General features: G+C 40.6%; 1 protein-coding gene across 1 annotated transcript in view; it reads right to left on the reverse strand.

The window, feature by feature from the left end:
• The window catches only part of LOC111974575 (protein prenyltransferase alpha subunit repeat-containing protein 1), an 89,645-nt gene that overhangs the window by 40,500 nt on the left and 23,580 nt on the right, over positions 1-25,565 (reverse strand). The window contains exons 3-4 of the mRNA XM_024002410.2: positions 19,433-19,499; positions 10,176-10,280 (exon numbers count right to left, since the gene is read on the reverse strand). Coding sequence (XP_023858178.1) covers positions 10,176-10,280; positions 19,433-19,499 — 172 coding nt within the window. The remainder of the gene's footprint in view (positions 1-10,175; positions 10,281-19,432; positions 19,500-25,565) is intronic.

The raw sequence follows: 25,565 nt of genomic DNA on the forward strand, positions 1-25,565 counted from the left end.
TGGGCAGACGGCCGACTCTGACCTGCTGAGGCGCACAGTAGGCCTGGTGCGTGGTGCCGGAACTGGTGGTACCGGACTGGAGACACGCACCTCAAGGCTAGTGCGGGGAGTAGGAAAAGGGCACACTGGACTCTCGAGGCGCACTATAGGCCTGGTGCGTGGTACCGGCACTGGTGGTACCGGGCTGAGGGCACGCACCTCAGGGCGAGTGCGGGGAGAAGGAACAGTGCGTACAGGGCTCTGGAGACGCACAGGAGGCTTGGTGCGTGGTGCCGGATCTGGAGGTACTGGGCTGGAGACACGCACCACAGGGAGAGTGCGTGGAGGAGGAACAGGGCTCTGGAGACGCACAGGAAGCCTGGTGCGTGGTGTAGGCACTGGTGGTACTGGACTGGGGCGGGAAGGTGGCGCCGGATATACCGGACTGGGGACACCATGCGTAAGGCTGGTGCCATGTATGCCGGCCCGAGGAGACGCACTGGAGACCAGACGCGTTGAGCCGGCTTCATGGCACCTGGCTCAATGCTCAATCTAGCCCAGCTGATACGTGGAGCTGGAATGTACCGCACCGGGCTATGCACACGTACAGGAGACACCGTGCGCTCTTCCGCATAACACGGTGTCTGCCCGTACTCCCGCTCTCCACGGTAAGCCTGGGAAGTGGGCGTAGAATGCCCACCCAGCTTAGAATGCCCACATGCCCACCCAGCTCACACAACATAGAATGCCCACCCAGCTCACGTCCTGACCAACACTAAAACAAGCAAAACACATAAGAACTATGGTCAGGACGTGACACAGACGGCTCGGGCGATTTCAACAGAGAAAGACGACAGACATGCAAGCATAAATATCAGGGATGCAAACTGGTGAGGGCCCAAAAAAGGTGACACTTTTGTTTTGCACTGAAACATGCAATGAATCCCTGCAAGGGGAAATGCAGGTTTCAACTAATTAAACAACATATGATCAAGAATAGAATATGATCTACATGATCAGTCTCTGTGTGCAAAATAAAGTGGTTAATGTGAACCTAACTCATAGCTAAAAAATGTAAAAAAAGCAATCCAATGTTATTTGTTGCCTAGACTGTTCCACGGATCGGGCAATTTTCAACAGAAAAAGACAACAAAGACATACAAGCGTAATAATGTACATTGCATTTCCAAATCCGAATGAGCGGTTGTTAGGCTGCTAAATATCCATACTGACGATGAGCGTATTATTCAACTATGTACGATAGTTTAATTAATTTGTCTCACCTTCTCCCGCTCTTTCTTTCCCCACCCCTTTTCATTGTGTAACAAGCTGTCATATCGGTTTAGTACACTAGGGACTTTTCATTGCATTATGTTAGTAATCAACGTATAATCTATCCTCTGTGTTTATGTAATTCTGTCTGATTATTTAGTTAGTAAATAAATAATTAAGCCAATTTGTGTATCGCTGAGCCATAAAGTAGACTAGGGTTCGTGCAGATTTAACCGATTATGCGACATTCAGAATGAGACTGCTATGATATCGAGAATGATATTCGAGTTAATTCGGGAAACAGTAACTCATTAAACAAACTTTTCCCGCGGAGCCCCAGGTTACTAATGAGTTAATTGTTACATTTAGTCACGTAATAATTACACAGTTAATTATTCGATAAATAGCATGTCATCGCATTAATGATAGTCATGTCACAACACCTAGAAGACACAAATTAGGAAATTAACTAAAAGCAGGCACACTACATATCTTGTGTAAATTGCTCAAAAGTGTTTATTTCACCTACACTAGTTGCCTAACGTGCTATGCTGACTTCTCAAATAGTGATGCTAATGACCTAACACACTGCATTTGCTATGCGGTCTACAGTGGGCACAGGAAGCTGAACCTCTTGTTCCCTAATCTTCTCTGGCCCCTGGTGGAATGGTGCTGGTGGTGGGCAGTATCTGGGCTACACCTGGGCAGTATCTGGGCTACACTGCACGTTATTACGTTGTACAGTCTACCTGTGGACATCTGTTCTACAATGTGCCAGAAGAGCATGAGACCCTTTGTTGGCATAATTTATCTATTTCAGGCAAAGAGTACACCTGGCATACCCCTTTTTATCCACCTTATTGAAAAACTGTGTGGTGTTATTGAAAGTGTGTGGTGTTCTTTTCACCTCTATAGTGACATCCAGTTTAAACCAGGCCCAGCTCCAGCTACACTTAATCCCTGAATCCACTTGTTAAACAAACAATGCCTTATCTTCACCGAATTAGGTCATTCTGAAAACTAGAGGGAAAACATAAAATCTAATTTTATTGGTCATATGGACATGGTTAGCAGACATTATTGCGAGCGTAGAGAAATGCTTGTGCTTCTAGTTCCAACAGTGCAGTAATATCTAACAAGTAATCTAACAATTCATAGATATAAATTAGGTCGTTAGCTAGCTATCGAGTTAATATTTCACTCAGATTTCCATCAGGGTCCAGTGAGCAACTAATAGATGTTATAGCTTGAGGAACGTTAAGAGTCGTATACCAGTTAATACTATAGCTAATGTTAGCTCATCTGATGTTGTAACTTTAACTAGCTAGCTAAAGCTAGCTGTCTGACTTTGTTAGCCAGCAAATTTTCACACCATAAACTAAATTATTTGATCAGCTCATGAAGTACACCTTCTCACCTCCGTCGTATCCGTCGGCAGACTTCTAAACTACCTCTTCGTTCTCGTCAGGGGAGCGCTGCTGCTGGCAAACTGCTTTTCCACTTTTTCACTCTTTCCAAAGGGGGCGCTGATGCTGTAACTAGCAAGTTGGTAGTCTCTTCTCTCTTTAGTCGCGTGCTGCATTCTGTTGTTGTGTGAATGATTGGCTGAGCCTTGGATACAGCCAGTATTGCTCCAAACGCGCATCACCCCCCACCCCCCCTAAAACTTTTCTCATCTGATCTACACGAATCACGTAGGTCACCTATTTTGGATTCAAAATGTAGGTCACCTATTTTTGATTCACCTACTCAAGGAACAGGAATTAAATCATCAACATTTATTGATCACATCTTAACTAATGCTGCAGAGATTTGCTTGAAAGCAGTATCCAAATCCATAGGATGTAGTGATCACAATATAATAGCCATATCTAGGAAAACCAAAGATCCAAAGGCTGTGCCTAATATAGTGTATAAGAGGTCACACAAAACGTTTTGTAGTGATTCATATGTTGATGAAGTAAAGAATATTTGCTGATCTGTGGTGTGTAATAAGGAGCAACCAGATGCTGCACTGGACACATTTATGAAATCGCTAATTCCAGTTACTAATAAGCACGCACCCATTAAGAAAATGATTGTAAAAACGGTTAAATCCTCTTGGATTGATGAGGAATTAAAAAATGGTATGGTTGAGAGGGATGAGGCAAAAGGTATGGCAAATAAGTCTGACAGCCCAACTGATTGGCAAACGTACTGCAAATTAAGAAATCATGTGACTAAGCGAAATAAAAATAAACTATACTATGAAACAAAGACAAATGATATAAAGAATGATAGTAAAAAGCCTAGGAGCATCTTAAATGACATTTTTGACATTTCAGTCGCTGAATTAGATGTCTCATTTATCACAAAACCCACTGATATTGCCAAATACTTTAATTACTTTTTCATTGGCAAGATAAGCAAACTTAGGGATGACATGCCAGCAACAAACGCTGACACTACACATCCAAGTATATCTGACCAAATTATGAAAGACAAGAATTGTACTATTGAATTCCGTAAAGTCAGTGTGGAAGAGGTGAAAAAAGTATTGTTGTCTATCAACAATGACAAGCCACGGGGTCTGATAATCTGGATTGAAAATTACTGAAGATAATAGCGGACGGTAATTGCCACTCCTATTTGCCACATCTTCAATTTAAGCCAGGCCTGGAGGGAAGCTAAAGTCATTATTCTCCCAAAGAATAGTAAAGCCACCTTTACTGGCTCAAATAGCCAACCAATCAGCCGGTTACCAACCCTTAGTAAACTTCTGGGGGGAAAATAATAAAATACGTGCTTAAAATAAACCTTAGGTCTAGTAATCCTTCTCACCCCCCCCCCCCCCTTAAAAGATTTAGATGCACTATTGTAAAGTGGCTGTTCCACTGGATGTCATAAGGTGAATGCACCAATTTGTAAGTCGCTCTGGATAAGAGCGTCTGCTAAATGACTTAAATGTAAATGTAATGTAAATGAAAATGTGTTTGACCAGATACAATGTTATTTCACACTAAACAAATTGACAACAGACTTTCAGCACGCATATAGGGAAGGACACTCAACGAGCCCGGCACTTACACAAATGACTGATGATTGGCTGAGAGAAATTGATGATACAATTATTGTGGGGTCTGTCTTCTTAGACTTCAGTGCAGCTTTTGACATTATCGATCATAGTCTGCTGCTGGAAAAACGTATGGGTTATAGCTTTACACCCCCTGCTATAATGTGGATAAAGAGTTACTTGTCTAACAGAACACAGAGGGTGTTCTTTAATGGAAACCTCTCCAACATAATCCAGGTAGAAGCAGGAATTCTCCAGGGTAGCTGTTTAGGTCCCTTGCTTTTTAAAATATTTACTAACAACATGCCACTGGTTTGAGTAAGGCCAGTGTATCTATGTATGTGGCTGACTCAACAACATACATGTCAGCTACTACAGCGACTGAAATGACTGCAACACAAAGAACTGCAGTTAGTTTCAGAATAGGTAGCAAGGAAGAAAGTTAGTCCAAAATATTTCAAAAACTAAAACCATTATATTTGGGACAAATCATTCACTAAACCCTAAACCTCAACTACATCTCGTAATGAATAATCAAAACATATTGATAAAACAGTAGCTAAGATGGGGAGAAGTCTGTCCATAATAAAGCGCTACTCTGCCTTCTTAACAACACTATCAACAAGGCAGGTCCTACAGGCCCTGGTTTTGTTGCACCTGGACTACTGTTCACAAAGAGGGACTTGGGGAAATTGCTGTTGGCTCAGAACAGGGCAGCACAACTAATGATATGCATGTCAATCTCTCATGGCTCAAAGTGGAAGAGAGATTGACTTCCTCATTACTTGTTTTCGTAAGAGGTGTTGACAAGCTGAAGGTACCAAGCTGTCTGTTTAAAATACTAGCACAAAGCTCGGACACCCATGCATACCCCACAAGACATGCCACCAGAGGTCTCTTCACAGTCCCCAAGTCCAAAACAGACTATGGGAGGCGCACAGTACTACATAGAGCCATGACTACATGGAATTCTATTCCACATCAGGTAACTGTTGCAAGCAGTAGATTTAGATTAAAAAATTGGGTAAAAATACACATTATGGAACAGCGGAGACTGTGAAGTAACACAAACATAGACACAGACACATGCATACACACACACACACACACACACYATAACATACACACTATACACACACGTACACATGGATTTTGCATTGTAGATATGTGGTAGTGGAGTATGGGCCTGAGGGCACACATTTAGTGTGTTGTGAATTCTGTAATAAATGTATTGTAATGTTTTTAAAATTGTATAACTGCCTTAATTTTGCCAGAGCCCAGGAAGAYTAGCTGCTGCCAAGGCAGCAGCTAATGGGGATCCATAATGAATACAAAATACTCTGCGTCTCACAAAGACACTGCGGTTGGAAACAAAAACCTCAAATTTGGACTCAAGGACAGATTTCCAACGGTCTAATGTCCATTGCTTGTGTTTCTTGGCCCAAGCAAGTCTCTTCTTCTCATTGGTGTCCTTTAGTAGTGGTTTCGTTGCAGCAATTCGACCATGAAGGCCTGACTCACGCAGTCTCCTCTGAACAATTGATGTTACGATGTGTCTGTTACTGCATTTATTTGGGCTGCAATTTCCGGTTGGTAACTCTAATGAACTTATCCTCTGCAGCATAGGTAACTCTGGGTTTTCCTTTCCTGTGGCAGTCCTCAGAGCCAGTTTCATCATAGCATTTTTTCAGTACTACTTTAGTGCATGTTTTGGAATATTTTTTATTCTGTGCAGGCTTCCTTTTCTCTCTGTCAATTAGGTTAGTATTGTGGAGAAAGTACAATGTTGTTACCTTATTTCATCAATCAAGTACAAGGGTGAAACAAAAATACACAGACACTTGGCTCTCTGTGGAATGAGTTTGACACGTGCTTTTTTTTTTTACCCAAATACCAACAGGTGCCCTTCTTTGCGAGGCACTGATCAACTGAGGGACCTTACAGATAATTGTATGTGTGGGGTACAGAGATGAGGTAGTCATTCGAAAAGCATGTTAAACACAACGATTGCACACAGTGAGTCCATGCAACTTATGTGACTTTTTTACTCCTGGACTTATTTAGGCTTGCCATAACAAAGGGGTTGAATACTTAGTGACTGAAGAAATTTCAGCTTTTCATCTTTAATTAATAAAAAAAATAAAATAAAAAAAACATAATTCCACTTATGGAGTATTGTGTGTAGGCCGGTGACAAAAAAATCCCCTTTTAAATTCAGGCTGTAGAACCACCATTCACCGTGACCATGTCTCAGTGTGACATAATAATCCCTATTCACATGCTACAGCATATAAACAAACTGCTGCTGGAATCCCCAACTGGAACCTCCACTCTTCGGTAGACACCACTCTTCGGTAGACAGCACAAGATGCAATAATCCATCCGTCCGTCCGTCTATCTATCTATCTATCTATCTATCTACAGTGACAAGAAAAAGTATGTGAACCCTTTGGAATTACCTGGATATCTGCATAAATTGGTCATAAAAATTGATCTCACCTTCATCTAATTCACAACAATTGACAAACACAGTGTGCTTACACTAATAACACACAAATTATTATATTTTTCTTGTCTATATTGAATATATAATTTAGAAATTCATAGTGTAGGTTGGGAAAAGTATGTGAACCCCAAGACTAATGACTTCTCCAAAAGCTAATTAGAGTCAGGAGTCAGTTTACCTGGAGTCCAATCAATGAGTTGATGTTCATCAGTCCATGGAAAGACAACTTGTCTACGAATGGAGAAAGTTCAGCACTGTTGCTACTCTCCCTAGGACTGTATTTCCCGGTTCCGTATTTCACTGAAAGAATAAACATTTTGTTTTCAAAATAATAGCGTTTCAATCGGTGACGTCACTCGCTCTGAGACTTGGAGTAGTTGTTCCCCTTGCTCTGCAAGGGCCGCGGCTTTTGTGGAGCGATGGGTAACGATGCTTCGAGGGTGGCTGTTGTCAATGTGTTCCTGGTTCGAGCCCAGGTAGGGGCAAGGAGAGGGACGGAAGCTATACTGTTACACTGGCAATACTAAAGTGCCTATAAAACATACAATAGTCAAAGGTATATGAAATACAAATGGGAAAGAGAGAAATAGTCCTATAATTCCTATAATAACTACAACGTAAAACTTCTTACCTGGGAATATTGAAGACTCATGTTAAAAGGAACCACCAGCTTTCATATGTTCTCATGTTCTGAGCAAGGAACTTAAACATTAGCTTTTTACATGGCACATATTGCACTTTTACTTTCTTCTCCAACACTTTGTTTTTGCTTTATTTAAACCAAATTGAACATTTTTCATTATTTATTTGAGGCTAAATTGATTTTATTTATGTATTATATAAAGTTAAAATAAGTGTTCATTCAGTATTGTTMTAATTGTCATTATTACAAWTACATTTTWAAAATCGTCCGGTATCGGCTTTTTTTGGTCCTCCAATAAATCGGTATCGGTATTGGGTTGAAAAATCATTATCGGTCGACCTCGACTAACTATAACATTTTCCGACAAGATAGAACTGACAAAGGGGGCGGTGTTGCAATCTACTGCAGAGATAGCCTGCAGAGTTCTGTATTACTATCCAGGTCTGTACCCAAGCTTCTACTTTCAAAAATCCACCTTTCCAGAAAAAAGTCTCTCACCGTTGCTGCTTGCTATAGAACACTCTCTGCCCCCAGCAGTGCCTTTGACAACATATGTGAACAGATTGCCCCCCATCTATCTTCAGAGATACTCTTCTCTGTATACATCAATGATGTCGCTCTTGCTGCTGGTGATTCTCTGATCCACCTCTACGCAGACGACACCATTCTGTATACTTCCGTCCCTTCTTTGGACACTGTGTTAACTAACCTCCAGACAAGCTTCAAAGTCATACAACTCTCCTTCCGTGGCCTCCAACTGCTCTTAAATGCAAGTAAAACTAAATGCATGCTCTTCAACCGATCACTGCCCGCACGTCCAGCATCACTACTCTGGACGGTTCTGACTTAGAATATGTGGACAACTACAAATACCTAGGTGTCTGGTTAGACTGTAAACTCTCCTTCCAGACTCACATTAAGCATCTCCAATCCAAAATTAAATCTAGAATCGGCTTCCTATTTCGCTACAAAGCATCCTTCACTCATGCTGCCAAACATACCCTCGTAAAACTGACCATCCTACCGATCCTCGACAATGTCATTTATAAAATAGCCTCCAACACTCTACTCAACAAATTGGATTCAGTCTATCACAGTGCCATCCATTTTGTCATCAAAGCCCCATATACTACCCACCACTGCGACCTGTAAGCTCTCGTTGGCTGGCCCTTGCTTCATTACCTGTCGCTCCAGGTCGTCTACAAGTCTCTGCTAGGTAAATCCCCGCCTTATCTCAGCTCACTGGTCACCATAGCAGCACTCACCCGTAGCACGCGCTCCAGCAGGTATATCTCCCTGTTCACCCCCAAAGCCAATTCCTCCTTTGGCCGCCTTTCCTTACAGTTCTCTGCTGCCAATGACTGGAACGAACTGCAAAAATCACTGAAGCTAAAGACTCATATCTCCCTCACTAGCTTTAAGCATCAGCTGTCAGAGCAGCTCACAGATCACTGCACCTGTACATAGCCCATCTGTAAGCAGCCCTTCCAACTACCTCATCCCCATACTGTATTTATCTTGCTCCTTTGCACCCCAGTATCTGTACTTGCACAGTCATCTTCTGCACATCTACCATTCCAGTGTTTAATTGCTATATTGTAATTACTTTGCCACCATGGCCTATTTATTGCCTTTACCTCCCTTATCTTACCTCATTTGCACACACTGTATATAGACTTTTTTTCTTTTTTCTACTGTATTATTGACTGTATGTTTGTTTACTCCATGTGTAACTCTGTGTTGTTGTATGTGTCAATCTGCTGTACTTTATCTTGGCCAGGTTGCAGTTGTAAATGAGAACTTGTTCTCAACTAGCCTACTTGGTTAAATAAAGGTGAAAATAAATAAAAAATTTAAACCTGACTCCGTTACACCAGCTCTGTCAGGAGGAATGGGCCAAAATTCCCCCAACTCATTGTGGGAAGCTTCTGGAAGGCTACCCAAAACGTTTGACCCAAGTTAAACAATTTAAAGGCAATGCTACCAAATACTAATTGAGTGTATGTAAACTTCTGACCCACTGGGAATGTGATGAAAGAAATAAAAGCTGAAAGAAATAATTCTCTCCACTATTATTCTGACATGTCACATTCATAAAATAAAGTGGTGATCCTAACTGACCTAAGACAGGGAATTTTTACAAGGTTAAACTGTGGGAAATAGGTTAGACCGTCCGTCTCGCAAGAAAGATATCCCCACTCTCTCACGCCTTCTGTGCCTTCCTCTGTTTCTCTCTCTCTTTATTACTAAGTATTTCTCCACCCTTTTCTCTCCAACCCACACTCTCTTGCTTTCCTTCTCTCTTTATCCCTCATTAACTCTCTCCATCCCTTCCTCCCTCCCAGCTTGGGTTAGTGGTGGTAAATTGTATAACTTTACTCCATCAATAATATTTCAACAGATTTATTCTGTTGCCTGGTTTAGAGTCGAGCAGGGACTCAGTAGAGGCAGTAAAGATTGGACCTGTTTAACCGTGTGTATGTGCATGTGATGTGTTTGAGTGTGTGAGTGTGTGTGTATGAGTGTGTGTTGTGTTGTGTTTAAGTTTGTGAGAGGATTTACAGTGGAACCTATAAATGCCATTGTTTTAGAAGCACTCAAATATTTTGGTCCACTGGTGACTAAACATGCATCGTAAAACCGCCAGTTACAGTTTAATATTTTAAAATATTGAACGTGGACACACGCGCAGGACCACACCACACACCCCTCTCCAGTCCTACCTGTGTATCCATGTCTCGGGGCTCTTGGGGAACTTGGTGAGGGCCAGTTTTCCCAGGTACAGGTCTCTCTCTGGATTTAGGGCGCCACATTGCAGCAGCTCCTTCCTGCCAAAACAGACAGAAGAGAGGAACTATTCAATGACTGTCAATCTCAATGTTCTCTACCGGATGTGAATTTTATGTTACTGCATTGGGCACATTTGTTTGCATACTTGTTTTTGTTTTATGAAACAAAAAACTTCTCACAGGAAAAATAAGTCATTTGAATTGATCTAAGTTAGGCAAGTTAGATCCTCAAAGACACTCAATGTACAAGCAAACACATTCACATGCTAAATAGCCTACACCATGGTAGTGCTGACTACTTTTTTTATTATCTGCCAAATGAGCAAATGTTTGAAGGCGGCTAGGGCTTAATGAAATATACCAGGCAACGATTAGGTATGTGACCTTGACAGTTGGATACGTATTTTGTATGACAGAATGATTTGACCAGGGTGTTGTCTTTAGCCCTATTCGCAAGGAACTAGTATTACAAGAGAACGTTGGTTATGTATTTATTACCCCAGAATGTCCGTTATACCAGAGAACGATTCGGACGGGATTAGGCTTCTTCCTTGCTGAGCGACCATTCAGGTTGTCGATATAGGACTTGTTTTACTGTTGGATATAGATACTTTTGTACCTGTTCCTCCAGCATCTTCACAAGGTCCTTTGCTGTTGTTCTGGGATTGATTTGCACTATTCGCACCAAAGTACGTTCATCTCTAGGAGACGGAACGCATCTCCTTCCTGAGCGGTACGACGGCTGAGCGGTCCCATGGTGTTGATACTTGCGTACTATTGTTTGTACAGATGAACGTGGTACCTTCAGGCGTTTGGAATTGCTCCCAAGGATGAACCAGACTTGTGGAGGTATATAATTATCTTTCTGAGGTCTTGGCTGATTCTTTTGATTTTCCCATGATGTCAAGCAAAGAGGCACTGAGTTTGAAGTAGGCCTTAAATACATTCACAGGTACACATCCAATTGACTCAAATTATGTCAATTAGCCTATCAGAAGCTTCTAAAGCCATGACATCATTTTCTGGGATTTTCCAAGCTGCTTAAAGGCACAGTCAACTTAGTGTATGTAAACTTCTGGCCCACTGGAATTGTGATACAGTGAATTATAAGTGAAATAATCTGTCTGTAAACAATTGTTGGAATAATTACTTGTGTCATGCACAAAGTAGATGTCCTAACTGACTTGCCAAAACTATAGTTTGTTAACAAGAAATTTGTGGAGTGGTTGAAAAACGATTTTTAATGACTCCAACCTAAGTGTATGTAAACTTCCGACTTACGTTAATGAATGATTTATGCATTAGTTAAGCATGCATATTTAGCCAATGTGAAATGGCTAGATAGTTAGTAGGTAATAACCTCTTAAAATAATAGTAAATAAATAATATTGTTTGTTCTATCTCTCATACAGCTGTGGTAGAGAATAGCCTATGCCTAGGCTATAGACTTCCATTCTTGTTCTTTTTGAACGTGCAACTTTAGGACAACACCTTCTTAAACTAGAATATTTGGGAAATAAGTTACTGTTCATAACTTTAAAGCTGCAATATGTAACATTTTGGGCGACCCGAACAAATTCACATGGAAATGTGAGTTATAGATCTGTCTGTATCATTGAAAGCAAGTCTAAGAAGAGGTAGATCTGTTCTATGTGCGCTATTTTTATGCTTCCCATTCTTAAGTTTGTTCTGGAGTCTTTTACTTTCGGGTTTGGAACATCAGCTTCACAGTTGAAAATACTATCTTTTTGGTTATTGAACATATATTTCACAGCTGTTTAGATGGTACAATGATTCTCTACACTTGCTTGCTTGTTTTGTCACATAAACTGAAATTAGGCAAACTATTAGAATATTAGCAACCAGGAAATGGCACAGTAACTTCTGCATATTGCAACCTTTAACTTGTCTTAAAGCTTTTATGATAGGCTTAGTAGGAGGATATGTTACTGGCTGAATTTTTCTGGCGCCCATGGATAATTTCTTTCTTAATAAGCTTAAACTTGATTAAACTTGTCATTCGATTTTATTATAGGCTATTGACATTGTTCTCTCTCATTATTAGTCCCCTGGCTACCTTACGTTTTAAGGCTATTCAAATAAGGTTTTGAGATGTAACTCCGTTAGATTCATTGTTTTATTGGAAGAGGGCCATGCACAAAACGATGGAAGCAAAGCCAATAGCCCAAAGTCATACTCATAGCCTATCGAATGGAGAGAGAATGGAATATAGGCCAAGTTTTTAAAAACAGCTAGACAATATAGTTATGTTCTACATTTTTTTAATAGGTTTAGGCTGTAGCCTAAGGCCCATGCATCCGACAGAGAGAGAGAAACAATATTTTCTGACGACATTTTCCACTGCTTTGGTAGGATTCTCCGCTTTGTCTGGCCTACATTCCTCTCTAGCGTTCTGTAGAAAACATATTTATTGAAATAGGCTACAGCAAATAGAAATAGACAAATTACTCGGAATGTCACTTGTGTGCTACCCCGCTGTGCACTGCGAGACTACGTTAAGTTCAGATAGACCACCGTCTGTCACATCACAATGTCGTCACCATTGACGAAGGCCGTCAATCCTCGTCGAAAGACGATGCTATCGGAATATCGCCCAACTCTAATTCAGAGGGTTACTGGTTCAAGCCCAGGTTGGGGCAAGAAGAGGGAAGGAAGCAATACTGTTACACATGGTTATCTCAACTCCGAATTCATGGATTGCAGCTCCATCACTCTGTCTCGTTGTTTCCATTGTTATGAACGTTCTACAGACGCCGCAGCATTGGTGCCCAAAAGTCGAGTGATGCCCAGTCATTTTGAACAGTGGCTAATGACTGTTTAGTCTAAATTACACTATAGTGGCCTGGAAATACACTGAACAAAATTATAAAACGCAACATGCAAAGTGTTGGTCCCATATTTCATGCGCTGAAATAAGAGATCCCAGAAATGTTCCATACACACAAAAGGCTTATTTTTCACAAATTTGGGGCACAAATTTGTTTKCATTCCTGTTGGTGAGCATTTCTCCTTTACCAAGATAATACATTCACCTGAGAAGTGTGGCATATCAAGAAGTTGATTAAACAGCATGATCATTACACTAGCGTACCTTGAATCCCCAGCAGGACAATAAAAGGGCACTCGAACACAATGCCACAGACTTTGAGGGAGCATGCAATTGGCATGCTGACTGCAGGAATGTCCACCAGAGCTGTTGCCTGAGAATTTAATGTTAATTTCTCTACCATAAGCTGCTTTCAACGTCGTTTTCGAGAATTTGGCAGACCATGTGTATGGTGTCGTGTGGGCGAGAGGTTTGCTGATGTCAATGTTGTGAACTGAGTGTCCCATGGTGGCGGAGGAGTTACGGCATGGGCAGACAACGAACACAATTGTATTTTATCGATGGCAATTTGAATGCACAGATATACCGTGTCGAGATCCTGAGGCCCATTGTCYTGCCATTTATCCGCCGCCATCACCTCATGTTTTAGCATGATAATGCACAGCCCAATGTCGCAAGGACCTTTACACAATTCCTGGGAACTGAAAATGTCCCCGTTCTTCCATGACCTGCACACTCAGACATGTCACCCATTGAGCATGTTTAGGATGCTCCGGATCAGAGGTCGACCGATTAATCGGCATGGCCGGTTAATTAGGGACAATTTCAAGTTTTCATAACAATCGGTAATCTGCATTTTTGGATGCCGATTATGGCCGATTACATTGCAATCCACGAGGAGACTGCGTGGCAGACTGACCACCTGTTACGCGAGTGCAGGAGCCAAGGTAAGTTGCTAGCTAGAATTAAACTTATTTTATAAAAAACAATCAAAAGATAATCACTAGTTTACTTCACATGGTTGATGATATTACTAGTTTAAGTAGCTTGTCCTGCGTTGCATATAATCAATGCGATGCCTGTTAATTTATCATTGAATCACAGCCTACTTCGCCAAACGGGTGATGATTTCATTCGCAAAAAAAAGCACAATCGTTGCACCAATGTACATAACCATAAACATCGATGCCTTTCTTAAAATCAATACACAAGTATATTTTTTTTAAACCTGCGTATTTAGTTAAATAAATTCATGTCAGCAGGCAATATTAACTAGGGAAATTGTGTCACAGCTCGTTGCGAACTGTGTGAAGACCATTTCTTCCTAACAAAGACCGTAACTAATTTGCCAGAATTTTACATGATTATGACATAACATTAAAGGTTGTGCAATGTAACAGCAATATTTAGACTTAGGGTTGCCACCCGTTCGATAAAATACTGAACGATTCCGTATTTCACTGAAAGAAAAAATGTTTTGTTTTCGAAATGATAGTTCCAGATTTGACCATATTAATGACCAAAGGCTCGTATTTCTGTGTGTTTATTATATTATAATGAAGTCTATAATTTGATATTTGATAGAGCAGTCTGACTGAGCAGTGGTAGGCAGCAGCAGGCTCGTAAGCATTCATTCAAACAGCACTTTCCTGCATTTGCCAGCAGCWCTTCGCWYTYCTTSAAGCARWGCMCRYTTTATGACTTCAAGCCTATCAACTCCCGAGATTAGGCTGGCAATACTATAGTGCCTATAAGAACATCCAATAGTCAAAGGTATATGAAATACAAATGGTATAGAGAAAAATAGTCTTATAATAACTACAACCTAAAACTTATTAACTGGGAATATTAAAGACTCATGGTAAAAGGAACCACAAGCTTTCATATGTTCTCATGTTCTTTTTTACATGGCACATATTGCACTTTTACTTTCTTCTCCAACACTGTGTTTTTGCATTATTTAAACCAAATTGAACATGTTTCATTATTTATTTGAGACCAAATTGATTTTATTTATGTATTATATTAAGTTAAAATAAAAGTGTTCATTCAGTATTGTTGTAATTGTCATTATTACAAATATATATATAAATAAATAGGCTGATTAATCAGTATCCAATAACCAGCAACTTCACACAGCCATTGAAGAGGATTGGGACAACATTCCACAAGCCACAATCAACAACCTGATTGACTCTATGCGAAGGAGATGTGTTGCGCTGCATGAGGCAAATGGTGGTCACACTAGATACTGACTGGTTTTCTGATCCACACCCCAACTTGATTTTTAAAGTATATTTGACCAACAGATGCATATCTGTATTCCCAGTCACGGGAAATCCATAGATTAACGGCAAAAAAAAAATCTTCAATTGACTGATGTCCTGTAACTCTGTTTCTTTTTGATTTATCTTTGAAATTGTTGCATGTTGAGTTTATATTTTTAGTTCAGTATACAATGACATTTCTAAAGTAAGCAGGTGCACAGTGTTCAATCCAACACATTGTTGCGGCTGGCTTCCGGGTTAAGCGGGCGGGTGTTAAGAAGCGCGATTTGACGGGTCATGTTTCGGAGGACACGTGACTCGACATTTGCCTCCTGAGCCCGTTGGAAAGTTGTAGCGATGAGAAAAGATTGAAATTGAGGAGAAAAAGGGGGGTAAAGTAAAAATATATATATATCTTCATCAGTGTCAATTGACAATGCAATGAGGAAAACGTTGGGCGTCAGTTCTAAAACAAATGTTCATGAAACATGCAATTCATGAATAGGGCCCACAACTGAATACAACCTATAGCTGGCCAAAATACACTACATCAACAGAAGTATGTGGACACCTGCATGTTGAACATATCATTCCAAAATCATGGGTATTAATACAAAGTTGGTCCCCCCTTTGCTGCTATAACAGCCTCTACTCTTCTGGGAAGGCTTTCCACTAGGATGTTGYAACATTGCTGCGAGTACTTGCTTCCATTCAGCCACAAGAGTATTAGTGAGGTCAGGTACTGATGTTGGGCGATTAGGCCTGGCTCACAGCAGACGTTCCAATTCATCCCAAAGGTATTCGATATAATTGAGGTCAGGGCTCTGAGCAGGCCAGTCAAGTTCTTCCACACCGATCTTGACAAACCAGTTCTGCATGGAACTCGCTTTGTGCACAGGGGCATATTTTTTACTTAACACTTATTTTTCTTAAAACTGCATTGTTGGTTAAGGGCTTGTAAGTAAGCATTTCACTGTAAGGTTTCCTTTCCTGTTGTATTTGGCACGTGACAAATAAAATTGTATTTGATTGTCATGCTGAAACAGGAAAGGGCCTTCCCCAAACTGTTGCCACAAAGTTGGAAGCACAGAATTGTCTAAAAGGTCATTGTATGCTGTAGCGTTAAGATTTCCCTTCTCTTGATCTAAGGGGCCTAGTCCGAACCATGAAAAACAGGCCCAGACCACTGAAACATGAAAAACAGCCCCAGACCATTATTCCTTCTCCACCAATCTTTACAGGTGGCACTATGCATTCGTGCAGGTAGCGTTCTCTTGGCATCCTCCAAATCCAGATTCGTCCGTCAGACGGCCAGATGGTGAAGCGTGATTCATCACGCCAGAGAACGCGTTTCCACAACTCCAGAGTCCAATGGCGGGGAAGCTTCACACCACTCCAGTCGACACTTGGTGATCTTAGGTTTGTGTGCGGCTGCTCGTTCATGGAAACCAAGCTCCCGACAAACATTTCTTGTGCTGACGTTGCTTCCAGAAGCAGTTTGGAACTCCGTAGTGAGTGTCGCAACCGAGGACAGATGAATTTTACGCGCTACGTGCTTCAGCACTCGGCGGTCCCGTTCTGTGAGCTTGTGTGGCCTACCACATTGTGGTCTACCACATTGCGGCTGAGCAGTTGTTGCTCTTAGATGTTTCCACTTCACAATAACAGCACTTACAGTTGACCCTGGCAGCTCTAGCAGGGCAGAAATTTGATGAACTGACTTGTTGGAAAGGTGGCATCGCCACATTGAAAGTCACTGAGCTCTTCTATAAGGCCATTCTACTGCCAATGTTTGTCTATGGACATTGCATGGCTTTGTGCTTTAATTTATACCACTGTCAGCAGCGGATGTGGCTGATATAGCCGAATCCACAAATTTGAAGGGGTGTCCACACACCTTGGTATATATAGTGTATCTCCAGAAAGAACAAATTGGAGAGTAGAGACCGACCGATATGGGATTGTTGCGTCCGACACCGATTTTTAGGGAGGCAAAAGTCACTGAACCCTGATATATACACACACACATACATATACACACACATACATATACATATATATATATATATATATATATATATATATATATATATATATATATTTATTTATTTATTTTTGGGGGGGCAAAAGTCACTGAATCCTGGGGTGAAATGAAAAACCAACCGTTTCTTACACAAATTGTGCTCTAAAGGATTAGCAGATAATATAAATTATGATTTCTTAACAAAATATTACAATTAACATTATTTAAGAACATTTTATTTGTGATTTACAGGATATCCACCAAAAGGAAACTATATCCTCTATAAATACAATAGTAAAACTTGTTTAGTTTACCTTCTTAGGTACAACTTAAAGATGTGTCTATCTATGGCAGTGGATAAGAAGAATGCAAAAGTATGTGCTAAACCGCCACAAGGGGTGTCTGGCTGAATGAATTAAACTTTCTTTCAAAGTAAATCTGAAACTGCACTGTTCACAAATAAGCATTGAAATGGAGTAACATGTTGTTCCTAATCTCACCGCTAGGTGTCAGCATTTGTCTTGAGTAGATATACTACAGTGTTTACAATAGTCAAAGGTCATGTAAACAAACACTTTATGGCAACCTCGCAATGAGAGTAAGTTATGACAAGCACAAGCTAGCTGTTCATTACAACAATGTTTTCTCACAGAAACCATACGTACATTACACTGCAAAATGGCATGCGCGGATGACTGAAAACATTTATGCAGGCAAATGCTTGCCGCACTGGTTTTAGTCACACGTTCTAATTTATCTAGCTAGCAAACGTTAGCTACTTATCATGAATGCAAACACATGGCCTTAGTGATGAGGACAAGGATGCTTGCTTGGTGAAGTGTTCTTTTGATTATTTACTTATTCATATACACTGGCTGTGGCAAGCTATTCACCGTCAAACTACCATGCCTACTCTCTCACGTTGTGACCTAGGGCTGAATGATGTCAGGCACTCTTCAGGCAACCATTGACATTTTAAAAACATTACTGCAAATGAGCAGACGTATTTGTTTATTCTATGTATATAATATCGGTGCTTTATCTGTGGAATAAAGACGGATATAAATATTTTTGTGAAAGGCTAATATCGACTGATAACATCCGTCAACCGATTTATCGGTCTGGCTCTATTGGAGACTGAATCTCTTGAAACCTTGATGAAGACAGCTTGCTGTCGAAACGTTGATGAATAAATGATTGTAATTAGTGTTAAGAAATGATTGCATCAAAGCTACCCGAGTGTGTGGCTTTTCCTTTTCTTTTGAAAGATAGTGAATGTCTAACATCAAACCGTGAGATTGAAATAGCTAGAAAGAAGAACAAAAGACTGATGCAATGAGACAATATACAGCGCATTCGGAAAGCATTCAGGCCCCTTGACTTTTTTCACATTTTGTTACATTACAGCCTTACTCTACAATGTATAAATAAATGTTTTCCCTCATCAATATACACACAATACCCCATAAAGACAAAACAAAAACAAATATGAAGGGACTCAGCGAAGGTTCAAACAAGTAAAGACAGCTTGGCCTAATTTCTTCAGAGCAGCTAAGAATTCAGGGTAGTTAATATTTCAACACAGTACTGACTGAAGCGTTCTAGAGAACGTCATTTAAAAAGCAGCCTCTGAGATCATAAGGAATACGTTTTGTTGCATGAAGAATTTATATCAAGGAATCTGGTCGTTTTTGTCTGTCTAGCTGATAGGGAGTGAGTGGACGGAGTGGGTCTATTTACAGGACTTTGTTATTGCAGCCACAACATATATACACACGTAGCTTATACACAATAGGGCCGGGATGATACTAGTATTGCAATAATTTTCCATGGCAAAAATGTAAACATGAAGCAGAACGAAAGCTTTGGTCCTTTCTAAACCTGCTGTATGTAAAATATTGAATGCTATAACTTGGAATATAAATAAATGTGACTCTGGATGACAAAATAATGTTTGTTTCCAATACTAACGAGTATCGCGATACTGCTATCGTCCCAGCCCTAAAACACAACACAGCTGGTGGGAGCTGGAGTCATTGGCTGGTGTCCTTACCTGACATTCCAAGCGGTGGTAAAGTCTGAGTTGAGCAGCAGCAGAGTGCAAGTAATGTCCACCAGAGCTGGAAGAGGGAGAGACAGAGCAGAGACAGGTTAGAATATCAAGTGATTATTTGTACAACTAAAGCTGTCTATAATGCAAAATACATTCTGGCCGTCCAAAAGGGTAACGAAAGGACCAGAACACTTGACAATTTTGACACATCCCCAAAAGCTCATCTATATGATTAACACTAGAGCCCGGCCGATAAATTGGTTAACCGATATTATCGGGCGATATTAGCCTTTCACATATTCCACAGATAAAGCACCGATATAGTGTACATAGAATTAACAAATATGTCTGCTCATACATGTCACGCTGTAGAATGATAGGACGTAATACGGCTTTTTATTTCTCCACTTAAAATAAAGTATGTCATGAAAACGACAGGGACGAAGCCCAAAACAAACACGTGTGTATATATATATATTTTATATATATATATAAAACACAGAGATGCAACCCAAACAAAAGAGCGAGGTGTAAACCTCTAAATAATACACAGGACTAGACCCGTAATAACAAGTGCACAATAACACATAGCACAAAAGCCGATACAACAGAGCAAAGGTACTCACATGACCAACGGACATGGGGACAATAATCGACAAGGACAATGGGGAACAGAGGGCACATACAGTTGAAGTTGCAAGATTACATACACCTAAGCCAAATACATTAAAACTCAGTTTTTCACAATTCCTGACATTTAATCCTCGTAAAAAATCCCTGAATTAAGTCAGTTAGGATCACCACTTTATTTTAAGAATATGAAATGTCAGAATAATAGAAGAGAGAATGATTTATTTCAGCTTTTATTTCTTTCATCACATTCCCAGTGGGTCAGAAGTTTACATACACTCAATTAGTATTTGGTAGCATTGTCTTTAAATTGTTTAACTTGGGTCAAACGTTTTGGGTAGCCTTCCACAAGCTTCCCACAAGTTGGGTGAAGTTGGGTGAATTGGCATGTGCTGATGATTGAAACGTTCATGCAGGAAAATGCTTTCGGCACTGGTTTTAGTCACACACGTTCTAATTAACTTATCTCATCATGAATGTAAGCACATGGCCTGAATGATAGATCTGCGCCAACTGTATTGTCACGGATCTCCCCGGTACTGCTGCTCATTCCGTTCACCAGCTCCGTCACCGCCCTTCTAGGCGTCACTGAATTGGATTCATTACCACCAACCCCGGACTGTCTTGTCTCATTACGCACACCTGGTTCCCATTCCCCCTGATGAGTATGTGTATATACAGTTTAAGTCGGAAGTTTACATACACCTAAGCCAAATACATTTAAACTCAGTTTTTCACAATTCCTGACATTTAATCATAGTACAAAATCCCTGTTTTAGGTCAGTTAGGATCACCACTTTATTTTATGAATGTGAAATGTCAGAATAATAGTAGAGAGAATGATTTATTTCAGCTTTTATTTCTTTCATCACATTCCCAGTGGGTCAGAAGTTTACATACATTCAATTAGTATTTGGTAGCATTGCCTTTAAATTGTTTAACTTGGGTCAAACCTATCGGGTAGCCTTCCAAAAGCGTCCCACAAGAAGTTGGGTGAATTTTTTGGCCCATTCCTCCTGACAGAGCTGGTGTAACTGAGTCAGGTTTGTAGGCCTCCTTGCTCGCACACGCTTTTGCAGTTCTGCTCACACATTTTCTATAGGGTTGAGGTCAGGGTGTATGTAATCTTTCAACTTCAACTGTATGTGAAAAATAAAATTTAATTCGATGTTGATTTGATTTACTCAATCCAAATGCTGACACTGACACCTGGTGGTGACATTACAAACTGCATTTCACCGAACTTCACTCCATAGTTTGTATAAAGATTTACTTTGAGACAAAGTTTAATTAATTAAGTTATTCTTGTTTATTAGTGTGCTTGTGGTGCTTCAGCATAAACACTTCTGCAATCTTATCCACTGCCATAGATAGCTTTAAGTTGTACCTAAGTTATCTAAACTGAACAAGTGTTTTTTATTTACTTATGTATTTATAGAGGATGTAAACCACAAGTAAAATGTTCTTAAATCATTTAACTAATTCGTAGCACAATTTGTGAAAAAGGTCTGTTTTTCTTCCCACCTACATAAAAAAATATATCAGCAGATATATCGGTAATCGGTGACTTTTTGCGTCCCTAAAATCAGTATCAATCCCATATCGGTCGGGCTCTGATTTATACCATTACTTAATCCTTTCTCTAGATACCAATATGTGTGTAGAGGTAGGTTGTCAATAGGTAGTTATACAGTGCCTTCGGAAAGTATTCAGACCCCTTGACTTTTTCCACATTTTGTAACGTTACAGCCTTATTCTACAATGGATTAAATTAAATTMTTCCTCATCAATCTATACACAATACTGCATAATGACAAAGTAAGAACAGGTTTTAGATGTTTTTTTGCAAATGTACTAAAAATAAAAAACAGATACCTTATTACATAAATATTCAGACCCTTTGCTATGAGAGTCAAAATTGAGCTCTGGTGCATCCTGTTTCCATTGATCATCCTTGAGATGTTTCTACAACTTGATTGGAGTCCACCTGCGGTAAATTAAATTGATTGCACATGATTTGGAAAGGCTTACACCTGTCTATATAAGTTCCAGCAGTTGACAGTGCATGTCAGAGCAAAAACCAAGCCATGAGGTTGAAAGAATTGTCCGTAGAGCTCCGAGACAACATTATGTCGAGGCACAGACCTGGGGAAGGATAACAAAACATGTCTGCAGCATTGAATGTCCCCAAGAACACAGTGGCCTCCATCATTCTTAAATGGAAGAAGTTAGGAACCACCAAGACTCTTCCTAGAGCTGGCCGCCTGGCTAAACTAAGCAATCTGGGGAGAAGGGCCTTGGTCAGGGAGGTGACCAAGAACCCGATGGTCACTCTAGCAGAGCTCCTCTGTGGAGATGGGAGAACCTTCCAGAAGGACAACCATCTCTGCAGCACTCTACCAATCAGGCCTTTATGGTAGAGTGGCCAGACAGAAGCTACTCCTCAGTAAAAGGCACATGACAGCCCGCTTGGAGTTTGCCAAAAGGCTCCTAAAGATTCTCAGACAATGAGAAACAAGATTCTCTGGTCTGCGGAAACCAAGATTAAACTCTTTGGCCTGAATGCCAAGCGACGCGTCTGGAGGAAACCTGGTACCATCTCTACGGGGAAGCATTGTAATGGAAGCATCATACTGTGTGAATGTTTTTCAGCGGCAGGGATAAAAAACACTTGTTCAGTTTACCTTCTTAGACAACTTAGCTTTAAGTTGTACCTATCTATGGCAGTGGATAAGATTGCAGAAGTGTTTATGCTGAAGCACCACAAGCACACTAATAAACAATAATGGTTTTGGTCTCAAAGTTCAGTGAAATGCAGTTTGTAATGTCACCACTAGGTGTCAGTGTCAGCATTTGGATTGGGTAAATCAAATCAACATCGAATCATATTTTATTTGTCACATACAGCTGAAGTTGGAAGTTTACATAGAACTTAGCTAAATACATTTAAACTCAGTTTTTCACAATCCCAGACATTTAATCTTAGTAAAAATCCCCTGTATTAGGTCAGTTAGGATCACCACTTTATTTTAAGAATGTGAAATGTCAGAATAATAAGAGAGAGAGTAATTTATTTCAGCCTTTATTTATTTCATCACATTCCCAGTTTACATACACTCACATAGTATTTGGTAGCATTGCCTTTAAATTGTTTAAATTGCCTTCCACAAGCTTCCCACAAGAAGTTGGGTGGATTTTGGCCCAGTCCTCCTGACAGAGCTGGTCTAACTGTGTCAAGTTTGTTGCTTGCACACGCTTTTTCAGTTGTGCCCACAAATTTTCTATAGGATTGAGGTCAAGGCTTTGTGATGGCCACTCCAATACCTTGACATTGTTGTCCTTAGCCATTTTGCCACAACTTTGGAAGTATGCTTGGGGTCATTGTCCAATTAGAAGAGCCATTTTTTTTTTTACACCTTTATTTAAATGAGGAAGTCAGTTAAGAACACATTCTTATTTTCAATGACGGCCTAGGAACGGTGGGTTAACTGCCTTGTTCAGGGGCTGAACGACAGATTTTTACCTTGTCAGCTCCGGGATTCAATCTTGCAACCTTACGGTTAACTAGTCCAACGCTCTAACCACCTGCTTTACATTGCACTCCACGAGGAGCCTGCCTGTTACGCGAATGCAGTAAGAAGCCACGGTCAGTTGCTAGCTAGCATTAAACTTATCTTATAAAAAACAATCAATCAATCAATCATAATCCTTAGTTAACTACACATAGTTGATGATATTACTAGTTTATCTAGCGTGTCCTGCGTTGCATATAATCGATGCGGTGCGCATTCGCGAAAAAGGACTGTCGTTGCTCCAACGTGTACCTAACCATAAACATCAATGCCTTTCTTAAAATAAATACACAAGTATATATTTTTAAACCTGCATATTTAGTTAATATTGCCTGCTAACATGAATTTCTTTTAACAAGGGAAAATGTGTCACTTCTCTTGCAACAGAGTCAGGGTATATGCAGCAGTTTGGGCCGCCTGGCTTGTTGCGAACTGTGTAAAGACTATTTCTTCCTAACAAAGACAGCCAACTTCGCCAAACGGGGAAGTTAGCAGGCAATATTAACTAGGTGAAATTGTGTCACTTCTCTTGCTGTCACGTTCCTGACCTGTTTTCCGTTGTTTTTGTATTTGTTTAGTATGGTCAGGGCGTGAGTTGGGGTGGGCAGTCTATGTTATTTGTTTCTTGTTTAGGTTCATGGTTAATTAGCCTTATATGGTTCTCAATCAGGGGCAHGTGTTTGACGTTTCCTCTGATTGAGAACCATATTAAGGTAGGCTGTTCTCACTGTTTGTTTGTGGGTGATTGTCTTCCGTGTCAGTGTTTGTACCACACGGGACTGTTTCGTTTGTTTTGTCTGTACCTGTTCGTGCGTTCTTCGTGTTCTGTAAGTTCTCATGTTCAGGTCGGTCTACGTCGTTTTTGTTATTTTGTAATTCATTCAAGTGTACTTCGTGTTTCGTCTTGTCTAATAAATTCATCATGTATTCATCACCCGCTGCATTTTGGTCCGATCCTTGCTCCTCCTCGTCCGAGGAGGAGAACGACTTAGACGCCCGTTACACTTGCGTTCATTGCACGCAGAGTCAGGGTATATGCAACCGTTTGGGCCGCCTGGCTCGTTGCATACTAATTTGCCAGAATTGTACATAATTATGACATAACATTGAAGGTTGTGCAATGTAACAGGAATATTTACACTTATGGATGCCACCCGTTAGATAAAATTTGGAACGGTTCCGTATTTCACTGAAAGAATAAACGTTTTGTTTTCGAGATGATAGTTTCCAGATTCGACCATATTAATAACCTAAGGCTCGTATTTCTGTGTGTTATTATGTTATAATTAAGTCTATGATTTGATAGAGCAGTCTGACTGAGCGATGGTAGGCACCAGCAGGCTCGTAAGCATTCATTCAAACAGCACTTTCGTGCGTTTTGCCAGCAGCTCTTCGCAATGCTTCAAGCATTGCGCTGTTTATGACTTCAAGCCTATCAACTCCCGAGATTAGGCTGGTGTAACCGATGTGAAATGGCTAGCTAGTTAGCGGGGTGCCTATACAACAGGCCTATGAGCCCTCAGTCCAGCCTCTCTCAGCCTATTGCAGACAGTCAGAGCACTGATGGAGGATTGTGCATTCCTGGTGTAACTCGGGCAGTTGTTGTTGCCATCCTGTACCTGTCCGCAGGTGTGATGTTCGGATGTACCGATCCTGTGCAGGTGTTGTTACACGTGGGTCTGCCACTGTGAGGACGATCAGCTGTCCGCCTGTCTCCCTGTAGCGCTGTCTTAGGCGTCTCACAGTACCGACATTGCAATTTATTGCCCTGGCCACATCTGCAGTCCTCATGCCTCCTTGCATCATGCCTAAGGCACGTTCACACAGATGAGCAGGACCCTGGGCATCTTTCTTTTGGTGTTTTTCAGAGTCAGTAGAAAGGCCTCTTTAGTGTCCTAAGTTTTCATAACTGTGACCTTAATTGCCTACCT

This window comes from Salvelinus sp. IW2-2015, linkage group LG15 (genome assembly GCF_002910315.2).
Source record: "Salvelinus sp. IW2-2015 linkage group LG15, ASM291031v2, whole genome shotgun sequence".
In the NCBI taxonomy this organism is placed as follows: Eukaryota; Metazoa; Chordata; class Actinopteri; order Salmoniformes; family Salmonidae; genus Salvelinus; species Salvelinus sp. IW2-2015.